The 15,134-nt window shown below is 39.1% G+C and overlaps 1 protein-coding gene across 1 annotated transcript in view; it reads right to left on the bottom strand.

Annotated features, from left to right (window-relative positions):
• The window catches only part of SYNPO2L (synaptopodin 2 like), an 83,516-nt gene that overhangs the window by 36,540 nt on the left and 31,842 nt on the right, over window positions 1–15,134 (bottom strand). The window contains exon 2 of the mRNA XM_075216694.1: window positions 2,153–2,304. Within this exon, the coding sequence (XP_075072795.1) occupies window positions 2,153–2,304 (152 nt within the window). The remainder of the gene's footprint in view (window positions 1–2,152; window positions 2,305–15,134) is intronic.

The raw sequence follows: 15,134 nt of genomic DNA, 5'->3' as shown, positions 1-15,134 counted from the left end.
TCAAACATTAATGTTCAGCCAACAAGCAACGTACATGTGAGCTGTGGAGAGAAGCAGTTAATGCCATGTGAAAATCAATAGTGTATCACTGGGAGTGATGTTATTTCTTCTCAACAGGTGGAGAGAGAGTCCTTCATGCTAAGATTAAGTAAGGTGGGTGAGGGGAGAGCTATTTTCAGACATGTAAAGCTGTTGACTTTGCTACTATAATAAACTATTATGTCTCCTGCTTGTTCTCTAAGCAGCTGTATACTGCAGAAAAAAAGGATCCACAGGTCACATTTCAGCCGTTTACTGATTTGATGTCGTTTACAGCCTCCGTTAGTACATCTCATTTTCACAGCTGTCAGCCAAAAATTCAGAGCCTACATTATATGAGCATATTTCAAGCGATCAAAGCAGAGCACATATAGGTCACTTCTTTGGTATAAAAGGGTTAATTAAAGCGTTATTGAATACATGTAGAGCTGTGTTCAGTTAGGCATCATGGTAACACATGCTAAAACCTTTAACATTTTAATGAATATATACCATATATATGTATAAAGGGGCTGTCCACTTTCAAGGGTGGTGTCAGATGGGTGCTTTCAACACTAGCAAGAGGAACTCTAGCGTTCATAGTTTCTCCCAGTACATTGAAGTTTAGGTGGAATTCTCCTCCTCTGTCACACATGAGTCAATAAGCTCAGAAGACTTGGATGCAGGATGTTAAGAGTTTAATCAAGCCCAGGCGAGCGTCTCCTTTTCACTTCAGTGTGTCAGCACAAGAATTGATTACTGTGAGTGTTAAATTATTTCTAGATGGAAAAATACTAACGTTCACTTCTAACACCATTGCACCATTTCACAGCAGGAGAAAATATACCACCTACACAAAGTGCCGTAGGGGCAAGGGTTTTCACCCCCTTTTTCCACAAGGCTAAGAGCACCCATCTACTTCCTAATCTCTAGAACTATAAGGCTCAGTAGGGTCAAGGGTCATTGTCTGTGCCATAAGAGGAAGTCTCAAAAACGTTCAGAGGGGTGGGAGACAAAAGATCATCCTCACCTCCTCTAGGACTAGGGAGGTGGGAGCCCATATAGGCTATAAACTAATAAAATGAATACATTAAGCGATGAAGAGCTCCAGTCTTTCTTACAGAATTTGAAAAAATGATCCATACCCGGTCAAAACACTAGGGCAAAGAAAGGTGATACAGCACCTTCCATGGTGCCAAATGTCCTAAGTACTCCTTAGTGCTAAGAAATAATGTCCTAAGTACTCTTTAGTAGTAATGTCCTAAGTACGTCTTACTACTAAGTACTAAGTAAGTCCAAGAAGTGACATGTCCAATGACTCTCCATTCACTGCACACTTTTTGTTCTTGAAAATTTAAATTGTTGATCCAATCCACAGTCCAGGTGCTTGGAGTACCTGTTATGACATGAAGTGGTGAGTTGGCTATTATCAATTAACGGTGGGAGCTCCATTGCTCTGCAGCCTATTATTATTCATCCTTCTTTTGAGTGTCTCACCCCCACTCCCTCCTTATACAAATCATAACTTGGTTGTTTTGCTGATCAGAATAGTCAGGTTTTAATTCTATTGTAATTGAAAAAGATTTTCACACACAGATTGATCCAACTCTTTGTTCTGAGCACCATACATCTAGATCTGTATACAATTTGAACTAGACACAGATTGGTGATCAGATTGGTCAGAACCTATTGTTTGAAGAATAGACAGAAAGACAGTATCATATCAGGGCTTATTGCTTCAGTCAATGGCCACATACATACACAAAGGTAATGTCTATCATCCAATTGAATTTGAATTTGGATCATCAGAGTGGGCATTACCGATTGAAATTGTATGTTCATCAGAGTTTAGTCTGGGAAGCTTGAAAGTTCCCATTTTGAACCACAAAAAAAGTTTCTTTGCAATTCAAAAAGGTTTGGGATACATATAAATGGCAGAATAGCTAGGATCTGTATCTCATCCTTTAAGCCACAAGTGGTACTGCAGCTGCTGTGCATGGGCAACAAATGCACCTAAATATCCTGGACTGGGTTCTAAACACTGGATTATAAATTCTCTAGACTGGCTATGCAAAATCCCACATTGGAAAATAACACGAAGGCAGGAAGAAAAATAATAAAGTGGAGCTTTTACCTCTTGACACGAATGTGGAGAGTGCCGCCTGATGAGTCTATCATCAGCATTGTCTCTGCATGTGATAGTCCAGCACAAGGTTTCCCATTGATGGAGATCAGCTCATCATTTTCCCGCAGTCCACCTCGGCATGCCTTGCTGCGCTTACGTACCTGCAAGTGACAAATATACTGCTTATATTTGTAGGGTTTATCACCAGATTTTGCATGAAAGTTCCTATTTATCAAGTAAATACCGCTGCTATACCTGCTCTGTTACTGTCATCCCATTTGACTATATATTTTATACATAATAAAGTCTTGACTTTTCTTCATTTAAATTTTATCTTAAAAGTGTGTTTACAGTATGTGTTTAAACTTTTTACTCATATGATCTAATAGACAGGGGTTGTATGGACCTGTCTCCATTATACTGGGGCCACTGGGATGGCAAAGTAGTCCCTCCATGGGTTTTAATCTGGCTTGTTAATTTGGCCCCTGCAGCGCAGGAGGGTTTGGAAGAGCCCCAACCCTATTCAGCACATCTGCTACCCTTGGAGAAGGGCGTACTCTATGCTTGTCAACCTCACCATTCAGGCACCAGCCCTCCTCTCACCAACCTGGGGCTGGTTTTCACTAGAGTAGGGAGACACCACATGTGTGATCTGTGGGAACCAGTCACAGACTGTCTAGCAACGTGAATGGTTATGGATCTGAGAGGGCAACACACTTTGTATTTATTACTTTAAACAGTGCTGTAACTGTGAAATCAAGAGCTCAAGTCGAGGTGGGGGGATAATTTTTTTTTTAATCAGTACAAAATTCAAAACAATATATGACTTTTGAGAGAAAATGAATCTGAATTGTGCCGGTCAGAATATCTGGGGCTTCATATAACCCTATTCCTGGCTAGATTTAAGAGGTAACGGAAGAGAAGGCCACTCTGCTACTTATTCCAGAGGCGGGAAGTGCATTCCGTCATGTCTCTGTCCTACCCTGCTGTCAATCTGTCACATTGACATAAGTGTGTCATGTACCTACATGACTTAATTTGTAACATTTCTCTAGAACAAGACTATTCAATTGTACAGCAATGCTGCATGTTGCACTATATATTCTGAGATATTTATATCACCCTTCTTTGAGATAATCTTACCATAAATCATTGCTGTTAGCCACATCTAAGCACAAGGGAGCATATTCATTTAGGTCCGCCGATCGCGAATACGCGAGGCTGCACACTTCCCATTACCGCAACATGGCAGATTTCCATGCGCACCCCATAGGGATGCAAAGGGAAATCCGCAATGTTGCAGTACCGTATTGGCACTTTATGTGCGCAGCCATGCGTAATCACGATCACCGGACCTAACTGAATATGCCCTAAGGACTTATCAATTTAATTCGTTTTCACCCTCTATTAAACTTTTGCAGATGTAGGGGGGGGAAATTTTTCGAAAAAAAGTGAGAAATGTCCCACATTGTATTTGCTGCTTGTACCCCACATTCTACCAGTAGCCATTGGCTCCTAGATGCTATTTGGAGTCATTAGTGCCACCGCTGTCCCTGTTGTACCTTCCCAATTCTATACTTGAATTTCAGAGTGGGTTGCACTATTACTGTGGATGCGCATATTCTAGAAGCCATCAAGACTCATCCAGGCAGTGACAGAAATGACATGTAAGTGGCACATACTGTAGTAAATTAAATCCATGTAATAACAGTCACCACTAGGCCTGTATAGCATTGGCTAATTGAGGAAGGTTTAAGGCTTGACACCTCTAGACACTGGCCTATTATGCTTATCCCATGATAGTCATGATAATCTACAGGGGAGAGCTTGCAAATTTTAGCCAGGGGGGCAAGACTAAAATAAAATGCAGATGGCCCAGTGACCCAGACCAAGGTAACCCTCTATGGGACCAGCCCAGGGGGCTGATGCCCCCCTGTCCTTTATAGACTAGTACTGAATGCACTAAGGCTTTGCCAGTTTTCTTGTGTCCAACAACTGCTTTATGCATGTGACATAATGCCAACAATTCCAGGCCTATGAAATTGAGATGTAGTCTATAAACAGTAAACAAGGTTAATTAATGAGCATATCAGATTTAAAAAAACAAAACACACAGTGGAAAGATTGTAACGGCTACGGCAGTGGTTGTCAAACGTTTCTCATGGGCCTCACAAAATTATTGCCAGCAAAAAGCAGAACCCACCTATTCCATAAAGTAATTGCATTCATAGAGAGATTCATACAAATGACTAGTGTTATAGCAAATGCACTAGTCTGCAAATAGTATAATTATCTTGACACCTGTTTTCAATTTAACATATCACACTCATGAACTTATTCAAGTGTAAACATAGGATCTAAATACATACATAATTTGTTGCTTATGTATTTCTTTTTAACTCCATGTTTGTCTCTTATACTCTTCCCCATTCTATTTAGTTCCTTTACCACTTGCAATAATTTTAGGGTATAGGTCTTCGAGTGCGGAGCACAAAGTGTTATGCATCTGGCTACCATCATAATCTTAAACTCTAGAAGAGATGAGGAAGGGGCTTAAGCAGTGTGGCAGAATAGTGCTTTGGCATTGTTTTCAGTCTTTGTGGGTAAAAAAGTGTTTCATGTTTCTTATTATTGTTACCTTTATTCTTAATTTTTGTTTCCCTTTCTTGTGTCTTGTGTTATCGCCTTGTTATGCTACAAGGAAGACACAAAGGGCCTGATTCATTAGGGCACTTATCTGCCGGTTTTAAGCGTATAGTCATCCTCAAAATCACTCTACGCAAGTTCAGAAGCGGTAGATACATCTGGTAAAACAGCGCTTTTCCATGCTCTAACGCACGTAAAGGGCTGTTACTATCCCCTATGTGAAAGGGAATTGTCCTGAGTGGGGAAGGGGCATGTAGCTGAAGTCACTTTACAGTGTGGGGATGCCAAACTAGAGCGCACTCAACCACAGTTGTATCAAGCTCTATGGCTGTAGAAGTAACCTTATATTTTGCCCGTATTTTTTGTTCCAGCTCTGGGGCTAGTCTAAGTTAGCTGGTGGATCTTTTCCCATGTTGCCATGGGAAACCCCCTACAGTATGAATAGACCTTGCGTCTGTTTCTTTCTCATTCAGTGTTGTGTGTTCTTCCATAGAAGAAAAAAGTCCATTTGTTTCTTATTGCTTTCTTGTTTTGCCAAACCTGTTTTAGTGTATTTATTTTGGAGTCCTCTAGGCTTAAGAACAGAAGATTTTTCAAGCAATTTTTGCATATTATATGGGGCCTTTGGACTGAAGAAAAGAAGAATTCATGGACTATTGGAATATAATTGCTTTGGGCTTTATTATTTTTGGACTACTCCAGGACTTTTTGTTTGGACAGCTACAGGACCATTGGAATATTATAGTTTGGTTTGTTTTGGTTATGGTCACAAGCCTTATTGGATTGAAAGCTTAGAAGATTGAATCCTATACAGATGAAGACATCTGATGGTAAGTATTTGGGGTTTTATTATTTTTAAAAAAAGGGATGTGGTTATAACGAGGGAGTTGTGTTTCATTTTATTTATTTTTTATTTTTAGTAAACTAATTTGGTAATAATGAGGGTGTTGTGGTTTATTTACATTTTAGTTTGTAACACTACATGACTCAGAAAGCCCTGGGTGTCAGGGTATGGTGGAACTTGTGGTTCTCCAAGTGCCAGCATGCCCTGGCTGCCATGGGTATGCTGGTGCTTGTAGTTCTACAAGCCCAGCTGGCTGGGACTTGTAGTTACACAAACTAAAATGGTGTTTTAAACTTTTTCACACATTTTATTACCCCACCCCACTGCCCTAGTGGTGTAGAAAGAGCCCTAGTGCTTTCAGCACTGAGCTGGGTGTTCCTAGTGGGGGGCGCACAATTGCTTGGTGGACCCCACTCCTTAGAGAATCCAGCCCAGTGCTAAAAAGCCTGGGATTAGTTTGTCATTATGGCAGGGGACCCCTGCCACATGTGTTGCCTGCTATAGTGGTACCCAGCCCAGCTGGTTGGCCTACTGCTGGTTGCGGTGAAATTGGGATGACCCACGCATTTTATTCCTGATTTTGCTGCAACCAGTACTAGCCTGGCAGCTCTAGGGTTAATACTGTTTAGAGGGGGTGACCTCCAGTGCCTGTGTAGAAGGGGAGGGACAGAGCAGCTCTGCACCCAAATTCAACAGGCCACAGATCTTTTGATCCCTGGCTTGATGAATTCAGACACACGCAAAGCCGATATGCGGGCAACATATTCTGAGCGAAACCCTAATGAATCAGGCCCAAAATATAGCAGATTGCAGCATTCCTCTTTACATAAAATCCTGGTCTTGACAGGTAAGAACACATAAGGAGTAGGACAAATACTGTCAGTGTAGCCTGACTTGAACATTATAAGTTCTTTCCAAATGGTTACAGAGTAAGATAAGCAGCACTGTACTCACTCTGCAGTTGCTAAGCAGTTGATGCACGCTAAACTAGTGTGCATCATCTATGATAGTTCAGTCTTAGTAATGGATATAGGGCACTCTCATACAAATTTTACAAATAAAAATATATAATTCAATTTGTTTTAAATAGAGAGTGCTATGTCACATTTCTATACCAAACATTGTTGTGTGTGTTTATCTTGGTATATTTTGGAAAAAGTGGGACAAGTAGAACATACTTTATAGCTAGTGTACTTATGTCTAACTGAGGCAAGAGTGCTTTACCAAAAATAATGGTAAACCTCCTCAGAGGGTTAGAGAATCAGCTAATGTCAAATAATAGATTTTTTTTTTTCAGCTGACCAAGGCAACGGGGCAGGAATTACCCCTTTCTCTGCTTCGCTCTGATTAGTTGATCCCCTGGTCTTGCTGATCTATTCTTCACTTCTCATCCAGAGATTGAGATATGGTCAAGTGAGAGAAGAGAACATTGTGTATGCAGATGACATGTAGATTTACCTTAATGATGCATGGTTCCTTCCTGGCCCTGATTGTGTGCTTTTGTGATTTCTCCGGATTGGAGATGAACTGGGACGAGTACCTGGTGCTTCTGCTGGACCATGCAGCCAAAAATATGGCCTCCCACAACATGCCCTTGTAGTATTTTGACTAGTTCAAATTCACAGTTGTGATCAATAATACATCTCTGACTTAGTAATATTCTCTGAATCTGAGGCCAATACAGAATATCTTTCAGGTAAAGATTGCCCTTTGGTCAAGGTCTTCATTTTCTAGAAGACACTAGTAATATATTCATATTGATAATTCTCCCTAAACAAAACTATCTAGGCAACTGTACCTATTTTTATTTCTTCTTTACCATGGGACTGTGACACTCCAGATCAGTAGGCAGGTTCTTAGTGACAATGGGTGTCTTGGCTCTTCCAAATCCTCAAGTCTATTATTTTGTATCACAGTTATTAGTATTACTTAACTAGTTTCCTGACCCACAAATGCCTATCTTTAGTTAGAAGCTGCCAACTTATATAAAGCCCATGCAAAAACTATATATGCTAGATCTTACTTTAGCAACTATTGCAGCCCAGAATGTGTGCTGAAATGCAAATTCATTGCACTCCTCTATGCCACACACTCTATCTTCAATAGCCGCACTCCGATGTACCCCACAATTGTTTTCTAGATTTTGGTTACTGTATCAAAGCATGGATCAAATATATAATTCACATATTCCAGGACTAGCGGTTTAAAGGTTTTAATTAACAATTCAAGCTTTCTTATATATTTCAAGTATTTCCAAATTTGACGTTCGGTTAAAGCCTTGTTTAATCCATAGTAACCAAGCCTTAGATATGTCCCTTTGGGGGGGAATTCGATAACCCGTGAACATCGCAGCTATGCACATTTCCGAGACTTCCAGTGTTGCGGACTTCCAGAAATCTGTGATGTTATATCACCGTGGAGTCCCCCCACCACCGTCCTGGAGGCACTCTGTAGACAATTGAATTCCCCCCTTTCTTGACTCTGGACTTAATTCTACAAAGGAATCACACTTTTTGTTATGTTATGTTATGTTATATTATATTAAATGAGTTAAGGATATTCTGGATTTGTCTGAGGACCACTGGGAAGAAGTACAGTCCTCATTCATGGACACCTTCATCAGTTCTAGATACAGACTTGTGAAGCTCAGGTGTCTGCATAGGACTCCTTCATAATTACACTGCATGGGAGGATAAGAAACTGACAAATTCATGAACTGTGGAGTGGAGTCTTTATTCCACATGTACTTGCCCCTCCTTGTATAAGATTTCCAATTTTATCTTTCAACAGATGGTCATTTCATTGCTTAGCTCTCCTGGAACATGTCTCCTTCAACTGCTGGGTTACTCTCTTCCTACTCAATCTGAAATATCTATATATAGAGTAATGATGCATTATGACTACAAATCTCTTAAATGGATCCCAAAGTCACTTTTCATGGTCTAGTGTGGTAAATGTAGATATAACAGTTCAGTGCAGTGTAAATTTACCTACACGAATAGGAATTATTTTATAACATTTCGGCCCCATTGGTGAACTTTCAAGAGACATGCCACATTGAAGACATCTGTTAAGGCACCTTGGGATTAACCTGCATTGTGAATTGATTGTCAGCTTCAGCCTCATATGGTTAATATTACTCAACGGGTTTACTTCCCCAGGTCGCTATCCATTCACTCTGCTTATGGTGTTCACCTGTTTTTGTGCCACATCCCTTTATAGCTATACACTGTGTCCACTCTGATGCCATTTGACTTACAACCATCAATTACAGTGTTAAGATTCTATCTGCAAGACAGACCTCCTAGCCATAGAGGTCAGTACAGCAAGGCTGTCTGCCCTCAACTAAGATGGCTAACATGCATTCTCATGAAAGCCATCTTCTTCTTGATTGGGCTTTTATAAACCTGAAGGTGTGGAAGCTAATTGCTCAATTATAGGCCCTGTTCCATGGTTACAGTGATTGACTATAGGTATTTCTTCCTTACAGACTATATTTTCTCACAACCTGCCCTGACCTAGTTTATCCCTTATGACTTTGCTTTTCCTTTACTATTTGGCTATGACATTATGTAATAAATCCATTCTGACCTATCTTCAGTCCAAACCACCAGTAATACCCAAAGCCACTCACCAGTCAGGCAGAAATGCAACGGGATGGTGTACTTTGCTGGAGTTGCATCTAAGAATGGTCCAGTTGATTTTATGTTGTATGTTCCTATGTATTATTTTTTTATGTTGATACATAAATGAAACCTTAAATAGATCGTATTACTTTATCATGCTCTCACAAATTATGTGAATTATAATGATATCATGGTTGAGGTCACACAAGCGTAATATTATATGATTAAACTATCATGCAGATCATGTCACTGCTACCTATAATATCAAGTGACTGAGCTGGATTGCTAATGGAAAAAAACAACTGAATTTGATAGACATGGACATGTGGATTATAGTAAGTATTTTAGATCTGTGAAGTATTCTGACTGCGTCATTGTAAACTGTTTGTAAAGTGTTCCATAGTGCTGTACAATTGAGAATAAACAAAATACACTAGAAACACCTGTTCTGCAGTTCATATAAGGGGGATATTACCTATATGCAGTTCTGGATTGTAAAAGTTAAAAAGTTGACTTCACATGTGCAGATGGTTGTTAGTTAATTTCATTTTTATGTCTACCCTCAACTCCCAAGTGATTTTAAAACCATTGTATATTGTGGCAAATGAAAGAGCAGCCTATGGTGTCACAGGTCAGTACATATTGGTGAAATTACTAATGTTTGTTTATGAATGTATTTATAATAACCTTACTTGTTAGCCACATTATCAAGACCTGATGCTTGACCAGAGTAAATTTTAAATATATCAAGACATCTATCCAGCTGGCACTCAATTCAGTCCCAGGAAAGAAATACAAACCTTAGTGTGAGCAGATCCTTTTAAAATAATAACAAAATAAGTAGAGGGAGAGATGAGCTTGAATTAATTTTACTGGCCCAGAGAATGAGGCAGGTGTTATAAAATACAGTCCTCCGCCATTAGACTGGATGCATGGACAACATTAGCATTATAGTGCGAAGATAAGATACATAAGCAATGGTTTATCATAGTTCAGTCACAGTCAGTCCAATAACAAAAAAAAACATTTTTAAGGGCTGCTGTGTCTTGAATGTGAGTATGTAGGCCTTATGTGTTACTATGTAGGTGTTGTTTGAGAATGAGTAGGTGTTGTGTGTGCATCAGTCTTTCAATTGATCTGTCTTGGAATCCTGACTTGTTCCATTGTACTTATTAGAAAGCTGATGGATGGTGGACAGTTAATAACTTAGTTTCTCAACCTGTGTACATGTACCCCAGGGAGTAATGCAGACAGATGCAAAGGATATTTCAGTCTGTTAAATGTAACTCAAATTTACATTCAATTTATTAGTAAAGAATAAACATATCAAAAAAACGAATCATAAACTTAATGCATGGTATAACTGCACTTAGATTTAGGTGTATTTTGAATACATTTACACACATTAGAGGGTTGCTTAGTATAAATGAAAACAAATTAGGCAGTACTTGGTAAACATTTGTCATCACACCGTTGTGCATGTTGAAAAGAAGGTCTTGAGTTGTGGCTGTTCATACAATAATTTTTGGCTGTAAGCAATGTGGTATTATAAAGGGGATGTGGTATAAACACTGTGGGCCTGATTCATCAATGAGCGCAAAGTGAACACAATTTGCATTAACACCTGTTAATACTATATCTATAATCATTAATAAAAATACATTGGAAAAGTATTTTTTTCCCTAACATGAAATACATATATCAATGTTATTAATGTCTACTGCCCATAAAACGCATTTTTACACATGTTCTTAATTGCAAATACATGTTCTAGCATGCATCTGCGACTGTCATCACTATCAATCGGCACTTACACCTGCCCTGTGGCTGGTGCAAGTGATACGGCTAAAAATCATGTACCTTAGGGATGCTCAGAGCTTGAATCTGATGAATGTGTGCACGCTCTACCTTAGCACTCCCTGTACACTGCTTACAAGCATACATCCCTTCCCTCCCCGTTCTGCTCTTGAAATTGTAGGCAGTCGGAAGTGTCCTTTGCGTTCGAAGATGAATTGCATGCACTTGCATTCACTGTCATATAGTCAGTTTCTGACTATAAAATAGACAAAAATCTCAAAAAGGCAAAAACTGATGACAATGACACTATTAGTTTATATATGCATGACAGATTTCAGAAATAGACTTTCACACTTTAGCATGTAGATGCTGATTGCAGTATTTGTGCCACATAGGTTCCAATCACTCGACCCCAGCGACAAGTGGTTCGATCTTTCCAATTTATCTACAAATATGTACCCGAATTAGACATAGATCTGGCCAGGCCGGAGATGAATCGTCGGATCTATGTATGGGAACTTTTGTGATTTTTTTTATAGCACAATTAAGCTTTTTTCCCAGCTATAATGTTGTAATAGAAATACAATATAAGCCCGATATCAAAAGTTTATATTATTACACATAGAGATCATTAACTAATTTTCGGTATATTTTGGTCACAGAGATATATGTTTAATAAGATAAATGTTGTACTTTCATGTTTTGAGGAACAGATTTTAGAACAGCTCCATATTTTTTATAACTACATTTTGGCAGGGAAATTAAAGCCAGTGTCTAAAATTATTCTTATCCTGGTAATTTGGACAGAACAATGTAGTGTATTATGTTTTAGAATGTATCAATATTTTGATTCCCATATGGTTTTTTGAATTATGCCAGGAAATTTGACATGTTGATATCTTGGACAAGCTGTTCCTTCTTTATACTTCTGTTTTCTAAAGTCCCCACTGGCTGCCTGTATTGTATTTGTGCCTATGCTTGTGCGGGGGGACGGGTATCATCATCACCATTTATTTATATAGCGCCACTGATTCCGCAGTGCTGTACAGAGAAAGCACTCGAATCAGTACCTGCCCCATTGGAGCTTACAGTCTAAATTCCCTAATATAGACACACAGACAGAGAGAGAGAGAAAGAGAGACTAGGGTCAATTTTGATAGCAGCCAATCAACCTCCTAGTATGTTTTTGGAGTGTGGGAGGAAACTGAAGCACCCAGAGGAAACCCACGCAAACACGGGGAGAACATAGAAACTCCTCACAGATAAGGCCATGGTCGGATTTGAATTAGTTGGGCACCTATGACCCCTTGAAGTACTGCTTTGATAAAAAGGGGAGAGGGCAGAAAATCTAAATATGGCTTTTGCAATACAGTGAGCTAGTATCTTCGTATCTCTTGTATACAATTTCTAATCCAATCAACTATTGTACTTAATGTATCAATTAATATAAATATTTTTTATATTTAATAGTAGAGAGTGAATGTGGTTTCTTCTTTATATTCATTAGTTGTTATTACAGATGTCCTATGTCAGGGTATGGTTCATCAAACTTTTATTTACCTATTTAAAAATCAAATTTTGTAGTTTGTATTATTCCAGCCCAATGCTCACCAATTTTACATAAATCTTCTGGACAGGTCCCATGATTATGAAACTATTGTTATATACATACTGGGCAGCACGGTGGCTAAGTGGTTAGCACTTCTGCCTCACAGCGCTGGGGTCATGAGTTCAATTCCCAACCATGGCCTTATCTGTGTGGAGTTTGTATGTTCTCCCCATGTTTGCGTGGGTTTCCTCCCACACTCCAAAAACATACTGGTAGGTTAATTGGCTGCTATCAAAATTGACCCTAGTCTCTCTGTCTGTGTGTGTGTATGTTAGGGAATTTAGACTGTAAGCTCCAATGGGGCAGGGACTGATGTGAATGAGTTCTCTGTACAGTGCTGCGGAATCAGTGGTGCTATATAAATAAATGGTGATGATGATGTATTATGACTAGAATCCCCTAACAAGTCATTTTAATATATAGATTTCTATCTTTTTCATGTGTACATTTTAAAAATGCATCAATTCAACCTTTCTTATACTTTATATTGCTAAACAGTCAAGGGATGGAAGTAAATGAAGTTCCAAGATAACGTCTGTTGCTATTAAGGAACATTAAGCAGCAAATGTTTTATAATAGGTCATTACCAAAAATACATAGGAGATCCTTTTGTAGCATAAAAGCAGTGACTGCCGGCCAAGGACACAGATGATGTCTGTCTGTATAACTGTCATATACTCTTCTACGCAGCTATGTATAGAGCACTGAAGAGAACTCATCCTGGGCGCACGTTGTAGACTAAAAATAAAAAGACTGCTCTCCAGCTGTCTGGACATTCCTGAAAGGAGATTTTAGGAAGATTCTGGGGATCAGACTAAATTACATGACAGGTTGTCAGTTTCACTGACAGAAACTTTTATCGTTGTAGAGGGGAAATCCAACTGCAGCATGTTATCCCAGAGTTGTTAAAGTGTAACTGTCATCTGCACACAGTATAGGCAGCCATTTTGTGACCTGAATTACTTACTATTCATGAGAAGGTGGCCTATCAGTTCATTAGGAACTAATGACATCACTTAGACAGCACTGTGACACAGTGGTTAGCATTGCTGCCTCATTCAAATCTAACCAGGGCTCTACCTGTGTGGGGATTGTCTGGGTGACATTCATAGATACAACAGGGAACCATATATTTATTAGAATGTGATCACAGTGCAGTTATCACTATGTATTGGCTTTAGCTCTCCATACATTTAACAAACCCTAGGGCAATTGCCCCTCTTCCATGTCAGGCAGACCCCCATGGCAATTTACAAACTTTGTTATAGTGTGATATATGGTTTATAAAAGCAATTTATATTTTTGTGCTATCCCAAATATAAATGCAGTTTAATTATGTGAAAGGGATGTCTGGAGGTACAGAGCAAATTAAAGAAAATTAAGTTTGCAATCTGATTGTTGCTATTTTTGCCTCAACCTAATATTGGAAAGGCTTTGTGTAATCCTGTTTAATTTGTAAAATCTAGATCATGTACCATGATCTCCTTCAACATATGTGTGGAATAGTAAGATATCTCAGCTATATACACATTATATACAGCGCAGTGTTGCAGTGAATTCGTTCCCTGAAAAGCTCATGCATTGATAACATACACACTGCTGCCACCTTTAGGTGAATTGGTAGATGGAAAAGCATCTTAACATTTTTCTATACAAAATTCTGATTCAACTTCCATCTAAAGTCAGGGGTAGGTGTATAACAAAACTGTTTTTATACATAGCACATTCTAGAATTCTCCCATTGATATTTAAGATAATAGAAACATGGACGGCAAAAATCTTTTTCTTTACTTATTCAGAAACCCCATTTTTAGAACTCCCAGGAGTCTATTCATGACCCACCGCAAAAATGGTATGTACATTATCATACCTTACCCCCATTTCTCACAGCAATAAGGGATGAAATATGATAACCATTTATCTAAAAAGTCATCCCGGGACAGCGTATCCGATAACAGTCTGTCCCAATGATGATTCCATTTCACTCACATCCCTGGGTTCTGACCCGGAGTCTTTACTGCACATGTGCAGTTGATAGTTCCATTAATCAACACAGGTGAGAGCACAAAGGCTGCTAGATCCCTTTATTGCCATGCTCTCCACATAGGATTGAATGGCTAATGCCATCTTCAGATAGCGTTAGCCATCAGGGTCAAAAACCTCAATTTTCCCAGACCGCAGTCCCCTTTGAGTATTATGGGGACTGCGGTATTGTGCAGTACGTTGTCTAATATCTCTCTGATATCTACTACGTTAGCCTTTTGTTAAATTACCACTATACTTAAAAATGCCTCAACCATGTGGGAAAGCCATTTCCGCATGGTTTAAAGCTAGATAAATAGGACCCACAATGGGAACACAATACTATACTTACTTATTGCCTGTAAAGTGAATAGCTATATGTTTTAACACGTTAAATGTTGACCGTGCAAAAATGTGATACTATTTGCCTGTTTAAACAACGTAGCC

This window comes from Mixophyes fleayi, chromosome 6 (genome assembly GCF_038048845.1).
Source record: "Mixophyes fleayi isolate aMixFle1 chromosome 6, aMixFle1.hap1, whole genome shotgun sequence".
Lineage (NCBI taxonomy): Eukaryota > Metazoa > Chordata > Amphibia > Anura > Limnodynastidae > Mixophyes > Mixophyes fleayi.
The sequence above is the reverse complement of the archived record's forward strand: the minus strand, read 5'-3'. Positions and strand labels throughout refer to the sequence as shown.